The 24,246-nt window shown below is 36.7% G+C and overlaps 1 protein-coding gene and 1 long non-coding RNA gene across 2 annotated transcripts in view; both read left to right on the top strand.

The window, feature by feature from the left end:
• The window catches only part of paxip1 (PAX interacting (with transcription-activation domain) protein 1), a 32,926-nt gene extending 24,748 nt beyond the window's left edge, over nt 1-8,178 (top strand). The window contains exons 14-21 of the mRNA XM_006634518.3: nt 800-867; nt 1,400-1,502; nt 2,583-2,751; nt 3,963-4,063; nt 5,213-5,347; nt 6,244-6,319; nt 6,402-6,462; nt 7,815-8,178. Coding sequence (XP_006634581.3) covers nt 800-867; nt 1,400-1,502; nt 2,583-2,751; nt 3,963-4,063; nt 5,213-5,347; nt 6,244-6,319; nt 6,402-6,462; nt 7,815-7,830 — 729 coding nt within the window. The 3' untranslated portion in view covers nt 7,831-8,178. The remainder of the gene's footprint in view (nt 1-799; nt 868-1,399; nt 1,503-2,582; nt 2,752-3,962; nt 4,064-5,212; nt 5,348-6,243; nt 6,320-6,401; nt 6,463-7,814) is intronic.
• Nucleotides 8,179-13,915: 5,737 nt separating this feature from the next.
• LOC138239398 (uncharacterized) overlaps nt 13,916-24,246 on the top strand; it is an 83,757-nt gene continuing 73,426 nt past the window's right edge. Inside the window, exons 1-2 of the long non-coding RNA XR_011189856.1 lie at nt 13,916-14,389; nt 15,473-15,540. This is a non-coding gene — a long non-coding RNA (uncharacterized lncRNA). The remainder of the gene's footprint in view (nt 14,390-15,472; nt 15,541-24,246) is intronic.

Below are 24,246 nucleotides of genomic sequence, written 5' to 3'. Positions count from 1 at the left end.
CTTTTTCAGAAAATACTTTTCATAAGGTCTTCTAGACAAACGCATTATAGTGTTTGCCTTGTGATTTAAGAAGTGTTTGCTGTGTGAGAAACTGGTATGGATCAACATTGTTATATCTAAACAAATATCCTAACTTGAGTTGTCTTATTCTCGTTGATAAAAGAGGCTGTGTTACAGGGATTTCCAATCTGGTCCTGTAGATTTGCTTTCCTGCAAATCTAAAGATAAAACTTTCCAGGTTTTAATAACTTAAATCGGTTCATTTTTTTATTCATCCGAACCATTTAAATAACTTCTCCCTGCTTAAGAGGTGCTAGTGCTTTAAAAACGACCTTTATGACATTCTGGCGGCACCAGCCCTCTGAGACCAGGACTGGAATCCTCTTCTTTAATTCATGAGCTCCAGAGCACGTCTTAATCATTCTGCACATTCTGTGTTCCCAAAAACCTTAGCTTGAGTTGTTCTTCAGTTTCGGACAGTGGTAAATCTCTTGCAATTTTAGTTGCGTAGAATTGTACGTGCGATCTTATATGCCATATTCTTTAAAATGATCGTGTCTTCCTCATAATATTACTATTTCTAAGTTAGATTTTTGTGTTCATTCTAGTAGTCAGGCTATAAATGTTAATTTAGGTGTAAAATAACTTATATGTATCATATAACTCATTTGGTTAGTACCATATCACCAATGGGATTAATCCAATGAATGAACTGATATTGAATTAACCTATTACACGTTAGCTGAATCATATAACATGGTTTACAAAAGGCATTTAGCTTCTTTATTTTTAACAACAGACCATCCGGCTTCAGCAGAAGCAGAGACAGAGTGAACCTAACCCACAACCTCCCGCAAAAAAGCCAAGGTGAGTTAAACAGTCCTGGAAGGTTGTGAGTCTGCTCACAAACATGCACTGTATAGCAATGGGCATTGATAGAGCTGATCTAGGGCTGGTATGTACTACGCTTGAGTATAATGTGTAAATCATTCAGTTAAATCAATCGTATCTGATCTGGAATGAATGGGTGAGCAAATTTACTTTCTTTGTTATGTGAATTTCTTCAAAGTGTATGTTGTATGCTAGAACAGTATTTCTAACCTAACTTTGTTTAATTTTTTTTTTTACTTTCAATAGCAACAAAATAGTATAAAAAGCTGTTTTTGATAACCGGTGAAGCAGCATTTTAATTTAGATATAAAATGAAATTTTTAATTTTCTTTAAATTTCACAGAATTAGGAAATGAATCTTTATGAATTTCTGGTACATTCTGCACCTATTATGTGTATTTGGCCATTCATACCCTTTTAATTCTTGTATAACAATAATACGTTTTGACAGTATTGCTAGTGAAATATAATAGTCAGCGCCCAACTCAGAGCAGTGTTGTCATTACAGAATTGAAGATTTGCCAACTCCAACTAAAAAACTACCACCGGAATCTACCCCCGCCGTTTTCTTCACTGGATTTGAACCAGCCCAGGTTCAACAGTATATAAAGGTAACTAAGTTTCTTAAAGCGTTTCTTGTAAAGTGTTACCAGTTTTAAGCACGATGAGTTCAGAGTTAAGCATCAGGGATTTCTATTACAAAAGATTTGAATACACACACCTTATAGTTGCCACATCCCAAAAGCCTAAACAAGGAGTTTTTACGATTTATCAATACTTAAAAAGCACTTGCAAACCTTGGTAGCTGAAGTTGCCCAAAGTCTCTGTGTTCTACATTGCCTCTGGTGACGTTTGTCAACAGAAACGCCAGGTCCAGGTTTCTATTTTCTAGCCTAAATTAACGTTCCTGTGTAAAAAGATAGGCATTCATTACAATATGCGAAGTGCAGTCCATATTCAGCAAGAAGGCCCGAATTAGGTTTTCAATATCACTAGGCATTGCCTTTTAGAGTAAGACAGCCAGATTAGAACAGTGTCCCTCAGCTCTTGTGTGCTGCGACTTCATCGTGAGAATTAGGAGTCTGTTGACAGCTCGCCGCTGGTTCTTTCAAAATTTCTACCTGTAGAAAAGTTTAGTTAGGGATTTTTGTTCTGAAAAGGTCGTTGCTGATATATAGAAGTAAAACCGCAAATATTTGCAAATGCCTCCATTTTTAGGCAGCTGTAGTTTTGCAGCATTAAAAGGAAAACTTTACTCTCTTTGGCTAGATAATGTTGATTGTCAGGGACCTCTTAATGCTTTTCTTGGATATTGATATTCAAAGATTTACCAAGTAGAATCTTAAGAGATTCAGGTGGGTAGCTGCGTCAGCATGCGCAGGCTGCAAAGGAACGAGTAATAGGTTTATTCCATGCTGAAGAGAAGAGAGAAAACACAACGTTTCGGTCGTGGAGCCTTCCACGGCCGAAACATCGTGTTTTCTTTCTTCTCTTTTCAGCATTGAATAAACCTATTACTCGTGTCATCTCTTAAGATACCACAGCCGGAACATTGTTTCTTTCTTCTCTTTTCAGCATGGAATAAACCTATTACTTGTATCATCTCTTAAGATACCTGACAGATGGGTGTGTCCTATTCAGTTCTAATCATGTGAGATTATTAATTCTGCAGGTCTTTCTTTTCTCTCCAGAAGTTGTATGTTCTTGGCGGTGAGGTGGCAGAGTGCGTGCAGAAGTGTACCCATCTCATCGCAAGCAAAGTGACACGAACAGTGAAATTTCTCACAGCTGTGTCCATTGTGAAGCACATAGTGACTCCGGAGTGGTTAGAGGAAAGTTGGAAAACCCAGAAATTTGTTGGTATGTACAGCAGATTAGTTTATTAATTATTGTATAGCAACCTCCTTATTATATTTTATTTTTTATACGTCAATATGTAAAATCAATCGAATATTCTCTGTTAGATATTAACCTTTTAGGGGACTTTTTAATATAATAGGTGAATAAATCATAAAGCATGCAATATCCAGCTTAGTTAAATAGATTTATAAAATATTAGTCACCAACAGTCACAAAGGGCAAATACTGATGTGAAACTATTACATTATTCTTTAAAAAAGTCTAATAACTTACTGCAGTGTAAAAGTAATTAATGTTCTTCCAGCCATAGTAAGAATGTCCAAATGCTGCTGTGGCAAAAGTAGATACTGTGAGTGTAGCGGTGAAATTACCTCTCCAGCTACTCATCAGAGAGGAGAGTAAAATCAATACTCAGCTGTATCAACTGTATTAGCAGGCAGGAAAAAAACGTTCTCAAAACTGACCATCATCCCAAAGGCTCAATCAACAGCATAAAATTCACTCCAGAAGACAGAGTGTGCTCAGATTTTATATTACGTACAGGTTTTATTTTACATAAATAAAACAAAAAAAATGTATAAGGGACAGTTATTTGGTGTTTTAATGGGTTGAGGGACTATTTCATGAAGTAAAATAGCAGAGGTGGGATGAGTTAATATAGTGACATATAATGAGAATGCTTAATAATAGCAGTGTACTGGCTTTGTGCCAGTGATATAAGAGGTCATGCAGAGAGAGGAAAAAGTACAGTGCAATTCAGACATTAGGTTTAACGCACTAAAAGCAATACAAGATGTTTTAATTCTAAAAGTAGTATCTATATATTCAAAGTTTATAGTCAGTACCTTAATTAGTCCAGCCTAATAAAACAATCATTAAGATCTTTATCCTCTAGAGTACAATTAAGCACTTCCTTGATTACTCCTGAAATTAGTTAGGAAAAACACTTTAATTGAATTTTCATTTGTGTTAGTTAAACTTAAATATTACGCTTTGTTAAAGTCTGTTGGATCTGTATGTTAGGTTTGCGTTTTTGTCATACAAGTCTGTTGGGGGGTGGGGGGGGGGGGGGGACAGACCCCCGGGGGACAGACCCCCGTGTTAACAACAGCTGTCCAGAAAACTAAACTGAGGGAGCATGGTTGACTGCTCCGAAGAGTAATTTGATCGATATCCCCTTCGAAAGATTTCCGTTATTTCTTTCTTTCCAGATGAGCAGAATTTCGTGCTGAGGGATGCGGAGGCGGAGGTGCTGTTCTGCTTCAGCTTGGAGGAGTCGCTGAAGAGGGCGCACTCGGCTCCTCTCTTCAAGGTAGGGGTCCTCATCGCTGCCCTCGCTACCAGCCGGCAAACCCCCGGCGGGTGCGCGTCAAAGACGGACACCGCTGTCCGCGCGCTGGCCGGGAAGAACGACTGCGGACATCTGTCGTTTTGGGTTTGATGTCCGATAATGAGCTTGTTCCGGAGTAGGTTCTGTAATGGAAACTTCGTGAATGCATGAAGCTTATCAAGATCTTTGTGGCTGCGCTCAACTGGGAATTGGCAACAATTTAGAGAGAACAGTACATACATTTTATGGGCCCTTGAGGATTAAAACCTTTTTCTTTGTATTGTTCGGAGAGAACCAAGGACAAATGTTTAATGGCGCGCAAAAGGTCATGTTTTAGTTTAGCATGCACAAAACATAAAATTCCACACTGCCTTCATCTAACTTGCCGTAATCTAATGTAACTTAAAATTAAGTATTTTGTTTAAAAATCCCTCTTTAACTGGTCTGCTTTTAATCTGCTGTAATTGCAGTCTCCTAGTTTTCCTTCCAAATCACTTCTTGAAAATAAAACCTTGTCTTAAGTGACTCAGATCAGTTCACTCTGTGTATTTTGACAAAGGGGGCTAAACATTTGATTGCAGAGTTTCATATGTTTTCAAAATGCTTCATCTTCCTGGCAAGGGTTGCAACAGCCCCAAGTCTTTATGGAAGTACAGAGCTCAAGGCAGGTTCACTGAGTCCATCGGGCATGCATGTATTCGTATGGTCATTTAGCATCACCTTTTAACCTGGCCTAACCTTAACCTTTAACCTAGCCATCATGTTTTTGGACTGTGGGAGGAATCCGGAGCACTAGGAGAAAACCCACACAAGCACAGAGAAAACACATCAGCTCCAAGCATAAGTCTTAAGTCTGGACTCGAACCCAGGTTTCAAAAACTGTGAGGCAGCAGTATTAACTACCATATAACCATGTATGCCAGTTGAATAAAGTTTGTCCTGTTACATTATTATTACTAGTAGAATGTACTAGTAGTACAATGAAACGGGATAAAAATGTATTTCGAAGACTGTAAGTCTGAAGTTTGTACTCATACACATGTAGACTAGTTCTCAAAGTAAGTAAAGCAAGAGTGGCAAAAGGGAAATTGTTAATCTACAGATGAGCTGTTTTTCATTTTGTTGTTCAAGGGGAAGTATTTCTATATAACTCCAGGAATCTGCCCAAGCCTCACAACGATGAAATCCATTGTGGAATGTGCAGGTGGCAAAGTGTTGGCAAAGCAGCCTTCCTTCCGTAAAATCATGGAACACAAGCAAAATAAGGTAGGATTTCGAGAAGTGTTTCTTCTCCACATATTTTCTGCTGCTTCTTTTTCCGCATGTTTCTTATGTTCCAATCCTGTGATTTGCTGTTCTTATAACTGTTTTTTACAACTACTATAGAGTACCTTGAGATGCTACTTTTAAAGGTGCTATATAAAATAAAGGTTGTTATTATTATTGTTTGAATGGTGCAGAATTTAACCGAGCACTTAAGTGTTTGAAGCAAAACGTTCATTTTTTGCTGCTATACGCAATTGTTTTTCCTTTATTGAAACTTGCGTGGAGAACCTTGGAACATTTTGCTGGATCCAAATGAAAAAGCATACGTTTTACAGATTGTAATGTAATGGCTTAGGTAGTGAAGATATTTTCATTATATAATATTATATGTTAACATATGGATGTGTCTGGAGGCCTGTGAGCACTTCCTTAACAATTCTGTGTTTTGCTAAGGCCTCTTCCAGACAGTTTTATTGTTATTACTGCTAGATGTGTTAGATGGGCCCTGAATGCCAATGTGACTTTCCTTTGTGACCTGCCTGCTGTATTTCATAATAATATATATTATAAATGAATACATAAATAATCTGTATTTCACTGAACCCTGTATATCTCCTTCACATGTGCAAACTTGCAAACTCATATTTTCATATGCGTGTATTTTGTTATACTTGGGTAATACAGGTGCAGTTCATAAATTTGACTTTTTCCTGCAGATATTACAATGATACCACCGTCAACGAATTTAATGAAGGTTGTGTAATTAATGGTTGCTCTTGAAAGCTCATTTCACTGTGTGGTCTGCAGTTTAGTAAGCAATACAGAACATATGGTTTGTAAAAGTATGCATTACATAAGATTGATATTTTAAATGATTTTCTTCTTCTCATCTTTAGAGTTTACCGGAGATAATTTTGATATCCTGTGAAAACGATCTTCATTTGTGCAGAGAGTATTTTGCCAAGAATATAGGTAAATATAGATTAATTCTTTGTATTTTTCAGTTACTTCGCTTGGCGTTTCCCCAGTTCATTTTGCAGTTCTTTTGTTTCAGATGTCCATAATGCAGAGTTTATCTTGACGGGAGTGCTAACACAGACCTTGGATTACGAAACATATCCTTTATAAATATGCTTACAATGAGGCGCCAAATCGGTGTATTTAATCTGTTCCTTGGTTGCTCCCACATTCTTCATTCTCTTTCGGGGGTTTTGTTTTCGCATCTCATTGCCTTTTCCATCTAATCCTTGAAAGGATTCTCACGTTTTCTCTTAAAATGCAATTTGATGCATCGCAAACAATGCTCTCACAACACAGATCACAAACAGTACAGTCTTTGTTGTTGAACAAATCTGTATTTTTCTCTCCAAGAGGGATGAAATGAGTGTACGTCTAACATCACTTTCTTGGGAACTGCTATTTTGTCCACAATGATTGACCCTCCACGTCGGTGCAGGAAATGTGATCTGTGACATCATAAACTTTATTGAGAATCAAGAGAGTCTAGTGCCATCCTTTTTTTTCTTTGCTGTTAATTAGACTCTCTTTGCACATTCCACTAAAATCATGTTGTGTGCAAAGAGTGGCTTGCATGCTGTCCATTGCTGACCCCAAGTCTAGAAAGCTGAGAATGATGGCAGCATAGACACCTGAGTCTTTTTCAGCTTCATTTCTCTCCTTATATTTGCAGCTGCTTTTTAGTTGGCATGTCTGGCGTCTCACTGACAGGACAAAAAGGATCACACAAGTCAGTGAGACATCTGTAAGATTCAAGCTTTTAATTTGCTATGTTGTCATCTGTCTGTATATATCTGTCTTTCATCCATCCATTCTGTCCATCTGAGGACAAGATACACGCTGGATGGGATGCTAGTCTATCTCAGGGCAGACAGCCATGCACACACACAAACCTAGGGCCAATTTTCCCCGAAGCCAATTAACCTGCTGGTATGTTTTTGACTGTGGGAGGCAACCGGAGCTCTTGGAAGCAACCCGCGCGAACACAGAGGGGAATATACAAACTCCAGGCGCATAGCACCCTGGGTCTGAGCCCGGGACCCCAGGGAGGTAGCAGTGTTACCCAGTGTGCCACTGTGACGCCCTATCTATACAGCTTTTGCAAGCTATCGTAGAGGTTGGTGTGTTGTTTTTACCACTGCTGCAAAGACACCAGCAGATAGCTTGGAAAGCCCTAGCAATGTGTTTGATGGGTAAAGAGTTGTCACAGCACAGGCATAATGTGTTACAGCACTGAAACTGGCTTACAAACACTCTTCTTTACAGTTTTTTTTACACTAAAATTCAATGCTATGAGATTGAATTATATTGAATAATTTTAGTATGTGTTTCTGGCCAACATCCCCCTTGTCAAACATTGCCACAGTTAGCCAGTGTTACAGCATGTCCCTGTAGCAGGTTCTGTTTTTATTTTAGTGTTCTGTTGCGGAACGTTCCTTAACTGTCTTACGTATAAATTCACGTGATTCCCAACCTTCGGCTGAAGAGGAGAGAAGAAGGGGAAGAGACAAATCACACAAAAAATAATAAAGCTTCCTTCACAGACACTTTATGCTGGGAAAGTTCCAAGTTGTTGAAGAAGTACAATTGTGTCACTTTGAAAGTTTTTGTACACTATTAGTACATTTTGTCATTAAGGTAGCTGATAAGGAGTATATTTAAAAAAAATATATGAAAAGGTGTGGAACTTTAAAAATAATGTTATTTTTAAGGGCTACCATCTTAAATTGTTTTTTACTGTACAGTTTTTAATTGAATATGTTTTACTGTTTCGTGCCCTATTTTGGAATAAAGTTGCTAAAGTCTTTGTTAAATGCTCTATTGCGTCTTTTTAAAGCAGCTTGAGGATTCCCCCACTGCATCTGCTTTTGCGTATTCAAGACACATGTTGTTTGAATATTGAAAGTTTTGTTTCACGTACAGATTTTCCTTGGATTTAGACTTGAGAACGGTGGAAACCCGTTGAGACTGTAGGGCATATCTTCTCCCTTGTTTGAACCTACTCATGCCAAAGCCCAGGTTGTCCAGCAACCTCATATCTCAGACACAAGTGGTCCTGCATCTTTTTCACAGCTGTCTTATGAAGTGTTGTAGTCGAATTGGAACCTTGAACCCAACTTCATTGCCATGAAACACTTCTCTGCTGGCACGTGAACAATTGCTGGATTTATTTTTGTAGCTGGGGGGCAGTCGTTTTGAGAACTGTACCCTATCGTGTAGGCTATTTGACCAGTTAACTCAAAATCGTACAAATGTAAATACTGGCACCAACAAGATGATTGTGTGAACATGAGGAGAGCGTTCAAAATAGTGGCCAAGGAATTGATCCCAGGGCCTCGGCGCTGTGATGCAGCTATGGTAACCATTTCACCACCATGCCACTCAAATATTCATTCTCAAAGACGGGTCTAAAAATTCAACATACAGTGAGTGCAGTGTTCCCCCCTAGTTCATATGTCACATTAACAAATCTCCAAATATGGATAAGGTAGCTGTTTTTGTTACTTGTACTTGCGTTCTGTTTTTTCTTTTTTCTGTTCTGATACATAATTCTACATTGCTTACATAGATGGTACTTTGGAGTCGAAGATATTTTATTGAATTAAGGAGATTAGTTCTTTGTCGTCCTCACTGACTAATGCTCTTTTAATGCTGTGAGAACTCGCATACTTACACAACGAAGTGGCTGTGTATCCCTTGGCTTGTTTTTTTTTACTCCTAAATGACACTATTGAATTAGAACTCCTAAGGAAATGTCAAAGCACACAGTGCTTAGAGAAAATTGAAGCTTGTCCAACTCCACCTGTGATGTATTGCCTTGGGTAGAGCCCTTGAATGTACAAAAAATAATAAGGTTGCCTCACTAAAGTCATTTTGGAAAAAGCTCCTTCACCTACAATTTTGAGCTTTGAAAATTTGAAAGCTATTTTGGACTATTGAAATTGCTATCGTTTGTATGGGATTTTATTTGGTTTTGATGTGTAAAACAAATATTGTTCAAAAACAAATTAGTTCAAAAACTGATTCCCAAAACTCAGCGTGAAACTTGTCTGCCAACAAATAAATTAAACCTCATCTTTATTCAAATATAGCAGCAGTGATCATAGTTTCTCTGTTATTTTTTTTTCAAGCTAAATGCTTGCAGGGATAAACAGTTATTTTTTATTTCATTGTGGAAGCTGAGTGGTATTTGATTAGTATTTGTGTTATCATGCAATAGCATAATACAGTCTTGATAAGCTGATAGATTTCACCAGTGATTCTGCCTGAGAACTACTGCAATATCATTTTTAACCTTTTCGAGGCACAATCGTTTTTGTTGTGTTATACTGTTGAGGAAATAAGCCGTGACCTCATCTTCTCCATTGTCTAGTTGCATATGAGGGGCACTCATTTTGAATTTTTTTTGCCATGATTCCTAATATGAGGTCTGTAAATATGTTAAGGTTTTGAAGATTCAAAACATAAATGTTAAAAAGTATTAAATGCTTTTGAATCAATCAAAATCAGTATTAAAGTAGTTATGAGTTAGATTATAACCAGTTAAGTGTAGTTTAGTAACAATTTTTTACAAATATTTTAACAGGTCTCTCCTAGGTAAGCAGTCATATCCATAAAAATCATGTTGTTGGTGACTTTTCCTAATTTTGCTTGTCACGATTGAATTGAAGGTGAATGAAGTGATGAATGTCCTTTGTAAAAAAAAAACACTTATATGTGTGACACATTGGAAGTGTGCCTTTAGGACATTTTGGAACAGACTAATTAGCGTACAATGAACAAATACTGTCTAAACAACAAAGCATGGTTTTAATTTAAATGTAGTTGTGTAGCCTGTGCATTACGTATGTGATACATAAAGTAGTTACTTTACTAGCACAATTTTATGTATCACAGGAACAAGTAATAGGTTTATTCCATGCTGAAAAGACAAGAAAAGAAACACAATGTTTCGGCTGTGGAGCCTTCTTTGGATGTGTCCGGGTGTGTTGACACCCGAAGAAGGCTCCACACCCGAAACGTTGTGTTTCTTTTCTATGACTTGTTCCTGTGATACATAAAGTTGTGCTAGTAAGTGGCAAGTGATTAGCAGCATTCTCTTTTGTGAAATCACACTTTTGGCTGTGGGTCTCATAGGGATCTGCTTGCATACTATTTTTTTTTTAATGTTGGCATTGTTTTGTGAATAAATGTCCTCGCATTCACCAAACATGAATTTCTTCAATGGGTTATTGGGACTAAAGCATCTGGTTTGATGAGTGTTAAATCCTTGTTCCGACTTGCTGCATTCACAGCAGCCTGGGGTGGTCATTAGGTTTCTGCAAGTATTTACACGACACTGGCCGCACAGAGGTGAAGGGGGCTGGGAGATTAAAGTTTGCACAGGTAATGTGAAGCGACAGTGATGAAGTGGTCCAGCAGGCCAGCGTGTGAAATCATTTATTCCTCTGTAGGTTGCTAACGGGAGGTTGAAAAGGTCACAATCCTGACAGGATAGTGTTCCTTTAGTTTCTGATAGGTACAGCCTGTAAGCGATGAGCCACATAAGCGATTGTGAAAGAACCACAAAAATAATTCTGCAATGAGAGCTTTTCAAAAGTAATATCTCGACAGGTAATGCACCACAAATAAATACCTTAACAGTATGAGGCAAGGTAAATCATTTGTCATGATGTTCAGAGTTGTTTCTAAATTTCTCCTTGTATTAATGAAAATGTATTCTCCATCTTCGAACAGCTTTATTCTATGCAGTGTCGTGGGGGAGCTATCCAGGCAAGCAACAGATGCAAGGCAGGATACACCCTGGGCAAGGATGCCAGTCCACTGCAGGGCATACACGGACACAAACGCTCACACCAGGGCCAGTGTTGCCAAAAAAACGATTAACCTACCAGTATGTCTTTGGACTGTAGGAAGAAAACAGAGCACCCAGAGGAAACCCATGCAAACATGGTGAGAACCTACAAACAGACAGCTGGATTTGAACACAGGGCCCCAGCACTTCAAAGCAACAATGCTAACCACTGAGACACCCTTAAATTTAATCCAATATACGTTTTAGTAAACAATTGAATTTTTATTATTTTGAAATTCTGAGTCATGGCATTGAAATTCAAAATGTTTGCACCCAACAGCTGCATCCTAAGAAAATGTTCACTTGTTCATTAATTTCCTGTAGCCTGTTGTTTTGATATAAGCTCTGTATGTTTAAAATACTAAGAAAAAAAAGTCACTTTTCAGGGTCAGTGAAATAAATTTTAATGTTTAATAATTCAATATTTACTTTAATCTCGGCTGAAAGGCATTCATGTGAGAAAATCAGTCCCTTCAAACAGTATTCATTTTCCAAGTTTATCATTATCAAATTTGTTCATAAATGAACAAAAAATATATATATTTTGTGAAAATTGTTCTAGTTGTGGCATTAACTGTTACCTTGACACTGTTCTGACAATTCATTGATTTTAAAACAGGTAAGATGATCTAGGTATTACATTTCTAGGTATTACATTGCTGATCAAATTTTCATTCATAACATAAACGTTAAGCTGGAAAGGGTGGTAATTAAACTTTTAAAATCAGGTGGCAATTGATCTTCTAGAAAATCTCAAATGTGTAATAATATGTTAGATATATAATCATTCATTATCATTCTTCCCCATTTAAAATGTGTTCCTTTAAAGAACAAAAACACTGTGTTCTGTATTCAGAACACTGCTGTGCAGAGCAGAGATGTTCATTCCTCATCCTGGAGGGCCTAGGTTCTCTATATTGTTTATGTAACTTACTGTCCTCAGTAAGGTACACACTGCTTCCACCTAAAAACTGGAAATACAGACCAATAACCTGATAATTGGTTTGGGAATTTGTGACAGAATGAAAAAAGGGCTGCCTAAAAATGAAAATTAGAAGTATTTACACCACATACAAAACACATAAATCATTGTAAATATAAACAGGACTGGATTAATAATCATATATAACTACCCTGTAAATGAGCTGAGAGATACTACCCTGGTGTAGTATGATTGAGTGGTAACTGGTCATTTGCATTTATGTGTAAAAAAAATGCAAATATACAGTTGTATGCAGAAGTGTGGGCACCCCTGGTCAAATTGCATGTTTCACTGAATCTCTAAGTGAAAAGAAAGTAACAGCCTCTGCAGGGTACAAGCTTAAACATCACATTTCTGCACATTTAAATGCACAATTACAATACTGTATATTTTCTGAATTTTCAGATTGGGAAAAAAAGAAAACAGTGAATGTGGCATGTGCAAAACTTTGGGTGCCCTTCCAGTGGATTCATTACTACTTTTTTTAGGGCCTCAAACCTTGATTGACTCGCTAGTCCTGAAATTAAGCCAGGTGAAGACAGTTTCAGAGTCGATTAAATACTCTGACCCTTCTAACCTCTCGGGATGTTGTGCCAACTCTCAACAAACACAGGCACAGTCAGCAGCTGTCCCCAGCTGTCTGGGGGTACTGTCGGTGTGGAATTTCTAGGTTCTCCCTGTATTCATGTGGGTTACCTCTGGGTACCCCAGTTTCCTTCCACAGTCCACAGACATACTGGTAGGTTACATGGCTTCTGGGAAAATTGGCCCTGGTGTGAGTGTGTCTGTGTGTGTGTCCTGTGATGGACTGGCATCCCGTACAGGTTGGAATCTACCTGGATGTGTTGCTTGCTGTGATCGGCTTTGGCTCCGCCACAACCCTTAATTAGTGGACTTTGTTAGAAAAATGATGGGATGGATACAGAAAATAGTTTTCTGGTTTATCCTTTGTCTTTCATTTCAGATACTCCGTAATCTTCATATACAGTATAATCTGCCTCTAAAATCTGCCCCTCACAGGACAATGTAGGCAAGTAAGAGGAAATGAATTCTTGCACTACAGACAGAACTGTTGAAATTAAAAGTTTCTATATTGATTTTATTCCCTGAAGAAAACAAAATGAAAATGTCAACTGAAAACAATGGGTAGAGTTCCACATACAGTATCTGTGTTTGTAGGGTGTCTAACCTCTAATGTAATATGGTCTCTGTTTGTACTGATATTTACAGACAAATTGAAATGGGCATTTCCTGTGATTATAATTGTACTTTCCTGCAACATGTTTGCAACTTAGGTTAGTCTTGTTCATTGACCATTTACAATGGAACTATGTCTCTCCAGGGTGAGGTCTGTGGACCCTGAGATATACTGTATAGAGCAGGGGTGTCCTACCTTTTTTAAGGTAAGATCTACTTTTTTTCATTTGCCAGTCCAGCGTGATCTACCAGTGTGAATTTGAAGCTGTAATATAGGGAAAACAGACTGTGGACACATCAGTACATTAACGATACCCATCACTAAAATTACAGCACATAAAAGCAAGTGACTCATGCTACAGTGAACAAGTAATGTTTCCTATTTTAGAAAAAAAATAATATCCTTCCTTAATGTGAGCATTGACACCGAGAAGCTTACTTGAGAACACTTGTAATTTTTTTTAACGTGTTGACACTGCTGATCATGTCGATATCGTTTTTATTTTGTCCTTGCAGCTCGACATTTCAGGCAAATTTGCTGACACTGGGGAAAAAGTCTACTGGAGCTCCGTAAATACAGTGTTGTGTTCGCTCCCGAAGCACATTCGCTACAGTGCAAAGTGGAGCGAAACAAATTATCAGATGTCTGAACCTTGCCAAAAATGTTTGTTTTTGAAATGTCCAAACAGCAAGTCTCAGCAAACGCTTTTTTTTACAAATTACTTCTCGATCCCTGAATGAACGATGCGTTCACTGCCGCTTTCCTTCTTGTAGTAGGCCTCGTGAAAACAAACTGCTGCTACGTTGAGATTTACATTTTTCCATTTTCTTTTCCGTAGCTCACTTTAAGCGGGAAAGTCCACATCGTACGTTTGGTGTGCAGTTTTGAAATGCTGTTCTACATTCCCCCTTTTCGCGTAGAAAGCTCGCATTGCAGATTTGAATGCGAAATGTACAAACAATAATTATGCTCCCATGGCTTGTGGTAACGGTAAGTTGTCGGTCTCTTTGCTTCATCATTTTCGCTGAAACAGTACAACTATCAAAAAGGCAATCAAACTTATCAAACTGTTGGCGAATTTGTCACAGTATGTTTCGCTCCACTTTGCACTGTAGCGAATGTGCTTCGGTAGCGAACACAACACTCTGTATTTACGGAGCTCCTGTAGCGTTTTTCCCAGTGTCAGACAGCCCTCAGGGAAGAGACTTTTACAACCCAGATACAAGGGTTAAACACAAACAAAGGGCAGTAATATGTATGACATTACATGCACAGATATGAATACATTTTTAGGCTATCGGAAAAAGTGAATAGTCAAATAACCCTTTTTTTCCCTTGCGATAGACTTGTTGGGCAGCCCTGGTATAGAGGTATGCTTCATTAATTAACAAATCACCTTTATCTCCACAGTGAGAGATAATTACGCGTGAGAAAATTGTGATGGAAATACAAAATATGCAGCTATTGATTTGCTAAAGACTGGATGACAGTTTAAAGGCTGTGTAAATAATATACTTGTACTTACAGTATAAATTCAGTTATTAATCTGGCAATGTGTCGTTGGAAATAATTAGAGAACCAAGTAATCAATTTGATTTTAAAAAAAAGAAGAGCAGTCTTTAAATCATTATATAATCCCTTGAAAACATTCATAAAAGTTCCTTTACATTTCCGTCTATAACATGCGTTTAATAGCTGTCGACATATCAGGAACTGAACTCTGGCATGGACTCTAGATACCATCTATGAGAATCTAGGATCTATGAGATCATTTCATTTTTTAACTTTTGAGCTGTGCACCTCTTATGTACAGTAAATACTTTGTATTGAACAACATAATGATTTGATATAATCTGACATTATACTTTTTAAACTGTCCTGTATGGTGTGCTGGAAATGGGTAGACTGGTGCTTTCAAACTTTACACAATGCTTCACACAAACTAGGACCAATATGCTGTGTGAGTATGTCAAATTGAAGCCACGAAGTTTAGAACTGCCAGTTTTAATGTTCTAATTACAGTATAAGACTCAAACCCTTGGGTCTATTTTCACACATACAAAATGCTTTCAGGTCACCTTCCTTCATCCACAAATTGGAACCTTCAAAATCTTCCAGGGCTGGATCAGAAAACACCTAAGGTAATGATTTTCACTCATCTTTAACTCATCTGTTCAGTGAAATGTTCATATACAGAAGCACATACATATTTGAAAAGACTTTTAAAGAAACTGAATTTGCTGTGTAAAAAGCTGTATACCATTAAGGGCTTTAACATATAGTTAAAAAATGTTAAATACATACAGTATAATTAATCAGTAAGATTGACGGCAGAAAATTATTTTCCGTTTTAATTTTTTATTGCCTTTTATGGGACAATGCCAAATGCAGTAACTCAAATGCAGATTTGCGTATGTGCTAATTATCACACTTTCTTAATTTCACTTATAAATGCAAATTAGGACAAGCAGCTTTGATTAACTTACACAAAGTTCCTTGATGGTTACCCTGTGTCCTTAAAGATTACTTGTGTTGATATATTTTCATCTACAAAGTATTGGGAAAAGTCACTAATTAACCCTAGATGCAAAAATAAATTACTGTATTTTTAATTACCACACTTCTTCTCTCTCATACATATTAACATTTGGACTACATCTTTTGTATTAAATAACATACAACCCACAAATTCAATAATTAGAGAAGATGTGCTTTGGGATTAATTAAGTCTAAAATTTGCATATGTGCTAATTATCTTAAACAAGCTAATTAATGATAAGTAAGCAAATTAGAATGGTGTTTTCCCCTGTTACCATCCATAATGCTTTGGCTAGTGTTTTTAGCTATCACTGAACTGGTATGACTGTTTTGTTTTAATTTTATACATGGGAAAGCTTATTTTTAAATCCAAGATGTGCATCTGTAGACTTTTGTGGGCAGTGGGTTTCTTATTCCAACATCCTTTTTAAAGACAGGACAAAACTAAACCCACATAACCATAACTGGAATATTAGTTTTCAGCTGATAATAGTGGATGCAGTTATTGCAACATAAACTTTTAATGGTTCATACAGTCTTTAAGACTTCAAATCTTAGAAACATATATTTTTGGAATATGAGTTCTGGTGTTTTTGGAAGTCTTTTGAAGACCCAGAGCCTGGACCCAGTTTCTCTGGATCCCATTGTGACAACAATACGGTATTTCTGCTGAGTTTGACCATTTACGCAAGTTAACGTTGACAGCATCTTCACTTGTGTCTGTTGTATAGAGCTACCCCCATCTGCCAATCTCTGTGCAAAATGTGTTTTGCACATATCTGTACAAAATTAGATGCAAAAATATGCAGTACAGAGCCCTCGTCTGTATTGAAAAATTACATCCTGTCTAGGAAGACATTGGCTACAAAATGTGAATTTTTAAAATGTGAAATGAATGACTTTAGTTTAGACTTAAGAAACTAGAAGAAATGGATCTTCTGAAAGCAAACACTCATAGCTGCCTGCAATATCAATATCTTAATACTGCAGAACAAGTATTAAAGTATTAAAGAATCATACACATAAAAATACCATAGCACCACTTTGCAAGCATCTGGAGCAAAAAAATGGTTGGATGCAATTAATAGTTTTCTCTTTGGTTTTATTCAGAAAATGGATCAAATAAGACACACAAGTCATTAAATTAAACAGCAAATGCAGAAAAAATACATGTGTCATTAGTAAACTCATCTGAAGCCCATTGGTATCTCGTCTTTGTTCCATGATCTTGTGCCCACTACAGTGTCTTGCTGTTAGGCTGGGTATTCTTGTATGTTACTAGCATGTAACCTCTCACATCTCTGAAATGTGACTGACGTCATGTAGCATTTGTGTCACTGATACAGGTACAATAGTGTATTGCATACTAGTCATTGACTTCGGTGATGCATTGACTTCCTGTTCCCAAAACATGAGTGCCTCAGTATCTCCCAAAACTGTTCCCATATATCTCAGTCTCTCCCCATTGTTAACAACAAGTTAGCCTTATTGACTCATATGCTTGCTCATGATAATACTAATTGTGCACATAATTTGCCATGTGTTTATTGCAGTACTTCTATGTAATCACATTCATTGTTTCCTTTGTTAAATATATTTCATTTATTTTTGTATGCCATTCCTTTTATTCTGAATTTGTTGTTTTATGAGCTTTTTCCTGTTCAACTGTCTCTCCTTCTGGAACGATGTTCTGGATTCCCATATACTAAAACCTTCCTCTGAGCTGTTGCTGATCCTCATAATAAAACAAGTGTTCACTGGTTACATGATACAGCAATCCTCCTTAATTTGTACTCTTGTCAGCCTCACATAACTTCAATTAGACTCCACTTCTCCTGATTTCACTTTCACGCACTGTGGTCTATGTACTTCATACTTAAAACACTTCTTATGTTGTGCACATATTCTTCATTGATATCTCAGAGCAGACCTGGTATTCACTTGATGTGCCACAAACAGAAAATGGGCTTTGAGTCCCTGAACAGGCTGTTGCTGTTTTCTGAGCATTTGGCATTCAGGTAGCAGAATGTTTTCCTGACTTTAGCCAAACGATCTGTCTTTCTTGTCATTGGGATTACAATTTCATGGCATGCACAGGTGATTTAGTTGACTGTGTGAATGTTAATGATGTATGGTTTATACAGAAACTATATACTGTACCACTTAGTTTGTTATTATTTCAAATTAAATATATAGACCTGATAAGATAAGATCACTTTATTGGCCATATACAATTTCTTGCATTAGGAATTTGTCTTCGCATACCCCAGCTTGCTCTCCATGAGACACACAGACACACAGACAGGGAGAAAAGCTTGGGGTCAGAGTAACCTGATACTATGATAGAGTAACCTTATCCAGTTATTACTGTAAATTAAGTAAATTTGAAATATGGAGTATTCTGAGAGTTTATTTCTCAGAAAACAGAATGTTGTCTCATTGCAAGCATGCTGTGTTTTTCGTTTAATAATATCACTGTTAAACTAGACTGATATATTTTGAGTATTATATTGTAATTTCTACTCTTGTATATGTATGTACTGTATATGCTGTTATATTTGTTAAATAGACATGTACGTTACGACCACAACTGACACAACTTTTAATAATTCTAAGTTATGATTTTACAACTTTACATTTTCAGTGCTCCTACTTCCCTTAATATAATGTTGTTCATGTAATGTCTCTTCTTTAATGTCTTTGAGAGAAAATTGTCTTTATTAATCCACCCAGACTACTTGCGACCACTACCTGACCCTATTTTTATACTGAAGGCTACATTAAAGTTTTTAGTAATGTGCTAAATCACTTAATTGGTGTCCTTATATCTTATAAAATATACCTGAAATTAAAATAAAATCCAATTATTCCGTGCCAGTAGACTCTAGGGCAGTGCAGTCTACAGAAATGATATTACTTTTACATTTTCAGCGTCAACTACAACCATTTGAAAGCGGCAAATTTTAGATTGCTTTTTACAGTGTTAGATAATGGAATCAAAGGGAGCAACAGTAATGAGAGGTGTGAATGAGTTTGGATTTACTGACAGTTCTGAATGCACTTTTTGGTAATATAATGAGAAGAAAACTGAAGTAGTTGATGTTGATATAGTAGCATCAACCCAATGAAACAAGCAGCACATGGAGGTGAAAGTTCCAGAAGAGACACTGTGTGGGTCAAGTACAGCAAATGATGTGAAGGACTTTATGGTTTGATAATCCGCATTTGGTAGCATGAAGAGTTCAGCACAAGGTGTTTGCCATTTCATTGTCTGCACTGAGGGGGTGTCAAGTAATGTGGTGCTGGTGATAAAACTACAACTGGCGATTCTGGTTTTAGACAGGAACTAGAGGAGGCCATTTCGCTCATCTACTGTAGTTTGTTTCGGAGTTAATAGCTAGTCCATCTGAGCGGTGGCTCTGTGGCTAAGGATCTGCACCTGTGGCTGGAAGGTTGCCGGTTCGTATCCCGCGGCCGGCAGATGAATCCTACTCCGTTGGGCCCCTGAGCAAGGCCCTTAACCCCAGCTGCTCCAGGGGCGCCGTATAAATGGCTGACCCTGCGCTCTGACCACAAGCTTCTCTCTCCCTGTGTGTGTGTGTCTCATGGAGAGCAAGTTGGGATGTGCGAAAAGACAAATTCCTAATACGAGAAATTGTAAATGGCCAATAACGTGATCTTATCTTATTATCTCTTATCTGAAGACCTCTGTCGAGAAACAGTTGAACAAGTCCAAGGTAAATGTTATATTCCTACAACCTCTTCTATAAAGACAAGCCTCCTGTTCTCAGTTCTAAGAACGCTGCCACGCACCTTTCAGCTGTGCCCTTTTAATCACGTTCACAACCAGTCCATTCCGCCTGTCAGTTTCCGACATTTTTTAAAGCATTGGAATGCACCTGTCTGCTCTTCTCTGCACCTGCTGTGATTCAGAGCAAAAAAACATGTTTGTTGGACAATAGACAACATTCTAAATTAGGTTGTACAGTACTAGCACTAGTTATACTCATTTATTTAAACAGATTGTACTATTTAATCATATCCTTGATTAAAAATGACTGTATATGTTTTTACTCTATATCCTATACAGATTTATATATAAAATCCTTGTGTTTGACCTCTTATTGCTTTCCTACATTGTCTAAATTATGTCAACATAATGTTCTGTCTTTCTCATAACTAACTTCTTTAAGTTCAGTGTTTCCCATATCATATCTGTAGATTGTTTGTGCTACCGTCATTAGTTACTTTGAAAGTAATCCATTATATTTACTGTACAAGTCACTTGTGTAAGAGTTTGGGATGAGTCCTTTTAAGGGGTATTATATGCTGTAACTTTACATAACTATACACATGGTTGTTATATGTAACCGACTGTAAATCTTGACTCTTAACATTTCCCTCAAACTTCTTGTTAATTTCAGGAACAGTTAGTTGCAGTAGCAGTTTTTACTGTAACTTTCCCCAGCAGTGATTAGACATCTGCCAAATCTGCCAAGTGTTGCCCTGTCTGGAATTTTATCTAAATTATTTTGAATTTCATTTTCTGGTTCTATGGTTTTTGCTCTTCCTCCTGTTTTGGTGTTCTCCTCAAATCTGACTAGTATGCTAACCAGACCGCATTTAGATAAGAGGTCCCTGGTCATGGTCCTGGAGAGCTCTAATCAAGTTAGTTTTGTAGGACACCCTCAAACATGTTTGTAGATTAGAAACACTTCTAAATTTAAAATCTATCTTAAATTTACAAGTAATTTGTTTAGTTAAGAACATTTAATCTGGGCCATGACGGTTGAATTGTCTTTAGAATTTGGTCTCAAATGATCTCTAAATTGCTTGTCTTTGCTGAAGTGCAGTTTAATAAGCAGTTTGAAGAATTACTCCATGCCAATAACTCTCTGATGCTTTAGACTTGATATTGATTTCAGGGAAGATTTCAGCCTTTTACAGAACAATGTGCCTGATGAAATTTTGATAAACTCTGTATGTCGTCTTTTTTTTTTACAACAGGAAACAATCCTGGTAGAATTCTACTTCAAAATATTACCGCTATGGTATTGTTTTTCTGGTTATAGTTTATTTCCTTTAAAAAATTGTAGGTTTGTCCTCCTATCACTTTCTGTGTGTCCAAATACCAGTTACCATATGAGATATTGCACTTGTCTCTAGTGTGGACAGTCTACCTTTCCTAATTGTGTGACTTTTTCTTTTTCTTGTTATATCGTCCATAGAAAAATTCCTTTCACTTACACTTTTGGCTGAAACTATAAAGATGATAAAGCTGGAAAAAAAAAAAAACTATTGCACTATTGCTGCTAATACTTAAACTTACACAGCTATTTTCTTTCTTTTCAATATTTCGACAATTGACATAGCAATAACTCTTTAGAAATGATTGTTAATAATTTGTTTTTAATTAGTAAATAAAGGGTGCAAAAATAATGTAACATTTATACGTAAATATTTTTGTATTACTATTTGGTAGGCTGAAAATTGACCATGCCATTATCATTGTTGAAAATTGGGATAAGAAGCAAACTATTCGTGTAGAGAATCTTGAGTTCAGTAGTTTTTTCACAGCACATTGAAATCACACATATAAATATTATCCTGCAATACTGTAGGAAGGATTATTCTTTTCATACTTCAGCAGTTTGGGATTCTATTGGAATGGTGACTTTCAAAGGAATGTCAATAAAGATCAGGATTTAGTGGGGAGGATTTGTCATGGCAAGCAAAATGGAATGTCTTGATCAGTTTAGTTATTACAATAACTATTTCTAGGATAAATCTGACACATGATTACAACTAAATGAAGGTTTTGACAAGAAAGGTGTAAAAATGGCAATTTATTTCATTCTTGGCTGAACACATAAACACATTAAAATGCATGAAAGAGCCTGTCTGTTTCAAATTGCTCTGAATTATTTTTTACCTTTTCAGTTTTAACCTGGAAAGTATCATGTACATTCCAAAGAACAAAATGCTTTCAGAAAAAAATGCTTGCTTATTTGTTGTTATTCAAAACCGGGGATTTGGCAGAAGACACTGAAGCTGATACAATAGTATAACAGAAAGAAAATTGCTAATTAAGTGCAACTGATGCACTAAACCACTGGAAACTAACCTGTCTAGGCAATTATTGTGAATAAGGTTTGATTAAAGGAAACTAATCACAGCTGGATGAAGACTTCCTGTGAAAATATTGATTACTGATGACTTTTCACTCTGTGGTTGCTAGATTATTTTTCTCTGATGCCAGCTGTGTCTTATATTCATAAGTGAAATTTATCCGGGTTATAAAAAACCTTCAAGGTACATTATTACCTTTACATTGTATTCTAATAATCTAATGACATAAAATATGTATCGAACATGCCTGGATTTTCATACAGGTGAAGATATTTATGTAATTTCCTCTCATTTTAAAGTTGATGAAATGGTGATATCATTAATGAAATTGTTAATATCATGCACGTGTTTGAAGTTTTTTTTTCTGTCTGTCACAATTATACCTACTAAATTTGTGAAATAGTTAAGGAAATTGTTTTGATGTTGATGCATTTTGGAGTTCAGAACAGAAGTTCAGTTAGATTTAATCCTGAAACAAGCTTTTAAATGTATATCTCTGTTTATCACACTGACATTCAGACTGCTTTGTTTTCCAGAAATTGCTGATATCATGCATGAGTTTGAAGGTTTTTGCTGTCTTTGAGAGTTGTATCTAAGAAGAATAAAAACATGGAAAACAGAAGGGCTGCAAACAGACTTTAGATTTTAAGGCCTTAGAAACATGTTCTATAACACTTCATAATTGGAATAATTCTGGAAGGATTATTCATCACTTGTATTTTTTTAACACTACCCTAAATTAAATCAGTAATAAAACATTATTATATTTTACTAATTATTGCTGTAAATTGGATGGACATAAAATTGAATTTCAGACTTCCTGTGGGGTTTGTCTTCAGGCTTTTCCCCCTTTTTGGGTCTGAAGGGACTCAGTTCCCATTATTGCAGAATCACGTCTCCTAATGTAGCGTTTTTAATGTATTTTGCTCACATAGTAACAGACTTCATGTACTGTATATAACTACACGGAATTCATAAAACTGTAGGCGATTATTCATGTGAAAAACAATTGAACCGCTATTTCCTGTTGGATTTATCATCAAGATCAGATGGGTAAATAATTGCTGATTTAAAAATAAGGATAATTTATTATCCTAAGGTTACAGGAGAAGGAAGTGTCTAATGACTTCTCATTCTGTCTCTTGTTGTTATAAAATATATATGTGCAAAAGCCATAATAAGAAGTCTGTCACAAGGCTGCAGAGATAAGAGCTAACAAATACAGTAGACTCGTATTTTACACTAAATAGTTCTGCACAGATTTGTGTATACATGGTTGGAGACAAAAAAATAAATCAAATAATGCAATCTGGTGTGGCACGCATCTGACCTACACATCTGGAGCTAGTTACAGAGCTTGTAGCACATCCGTGATTTCTTTATTGTGTGGCATCACCCTCGATATGGCTCGCGAAATGAAACTAAGTATGAAGGGGTAAGAAACAAGTAAGAAGGTGAAAGGCACGTCAAGGAAAGCAGACAAGGTGCTGATGTCCCAGCTGTACGTATTTCAAAACGCAGTATTCATAAAACAGTCAACATGTCCTGAAGACAGCCTCTTTACAAAAAACACTTAAGAAGGAGTGTCAATTGAGTCATTTTTGCATATATTAAACTGTTTTAATGATTCAAAAAAATAACAGTCATTTTCAACATGATATGTCCATGGTCACTAGTATTTTCTGATCACCTGTTCTGGTTGCCTGGAAAAACAGTCAGGATCATGGATCAAGGGTGTAAAAAGTAAAACCTATGTGGAATGAGACTCGTAAAATTAAAGTCTTCAGTAAACCTATTTTGGAAAAAGATTAAACATGTGTAACATTGATTTAACACATGATATCTACTCAATGTAATTCTTATGTAGTGACTTACCTGTACAGTAGATGCTTCAGTCTGATTTTGAGCATTCAGTTTTAGACAATATATGCTGTTTATAAAGTTGTACATAAATGTACAAGGTTGCAAGGTACAATAAAGTACAAGGGTGCCAAACGTTAACATGTAACTGAAACCATGGACACCATGTCTTTAAGTACCAGTAACAGATGCAACTGTGTTGAATCTTGGAGACTTTCTCTCTCTCCATTAGCTGAAAGCTGCTTATTCCTAGTAAGGGTCCCAGCAATCCAGAGCCTATTCTAGAAGTACATGATGGACAGGGCACTTAAGTCCATTGC

Source organism: Lepisosteus oculatus, chromosome 6, assembly GCF_040954835.1.
Source record: "Lepisosteus oculatus isolate fLepOcu1 chromosome 6, fLepOcu1.hap2, whole genome shotgun sequence".
Lineage (NCBI taxonomy): Eukaryota > Metazoa > Chordata > Actinopteri > Semionotiformes > Lepisosteidae > Lepisosteus > Lepisosteus oculatus.
The sequence above is the reverse complement of the archived record's forward strand: the minus strand, read 5'-3'. Positions and strand labels throughout refer to the sequence as shown.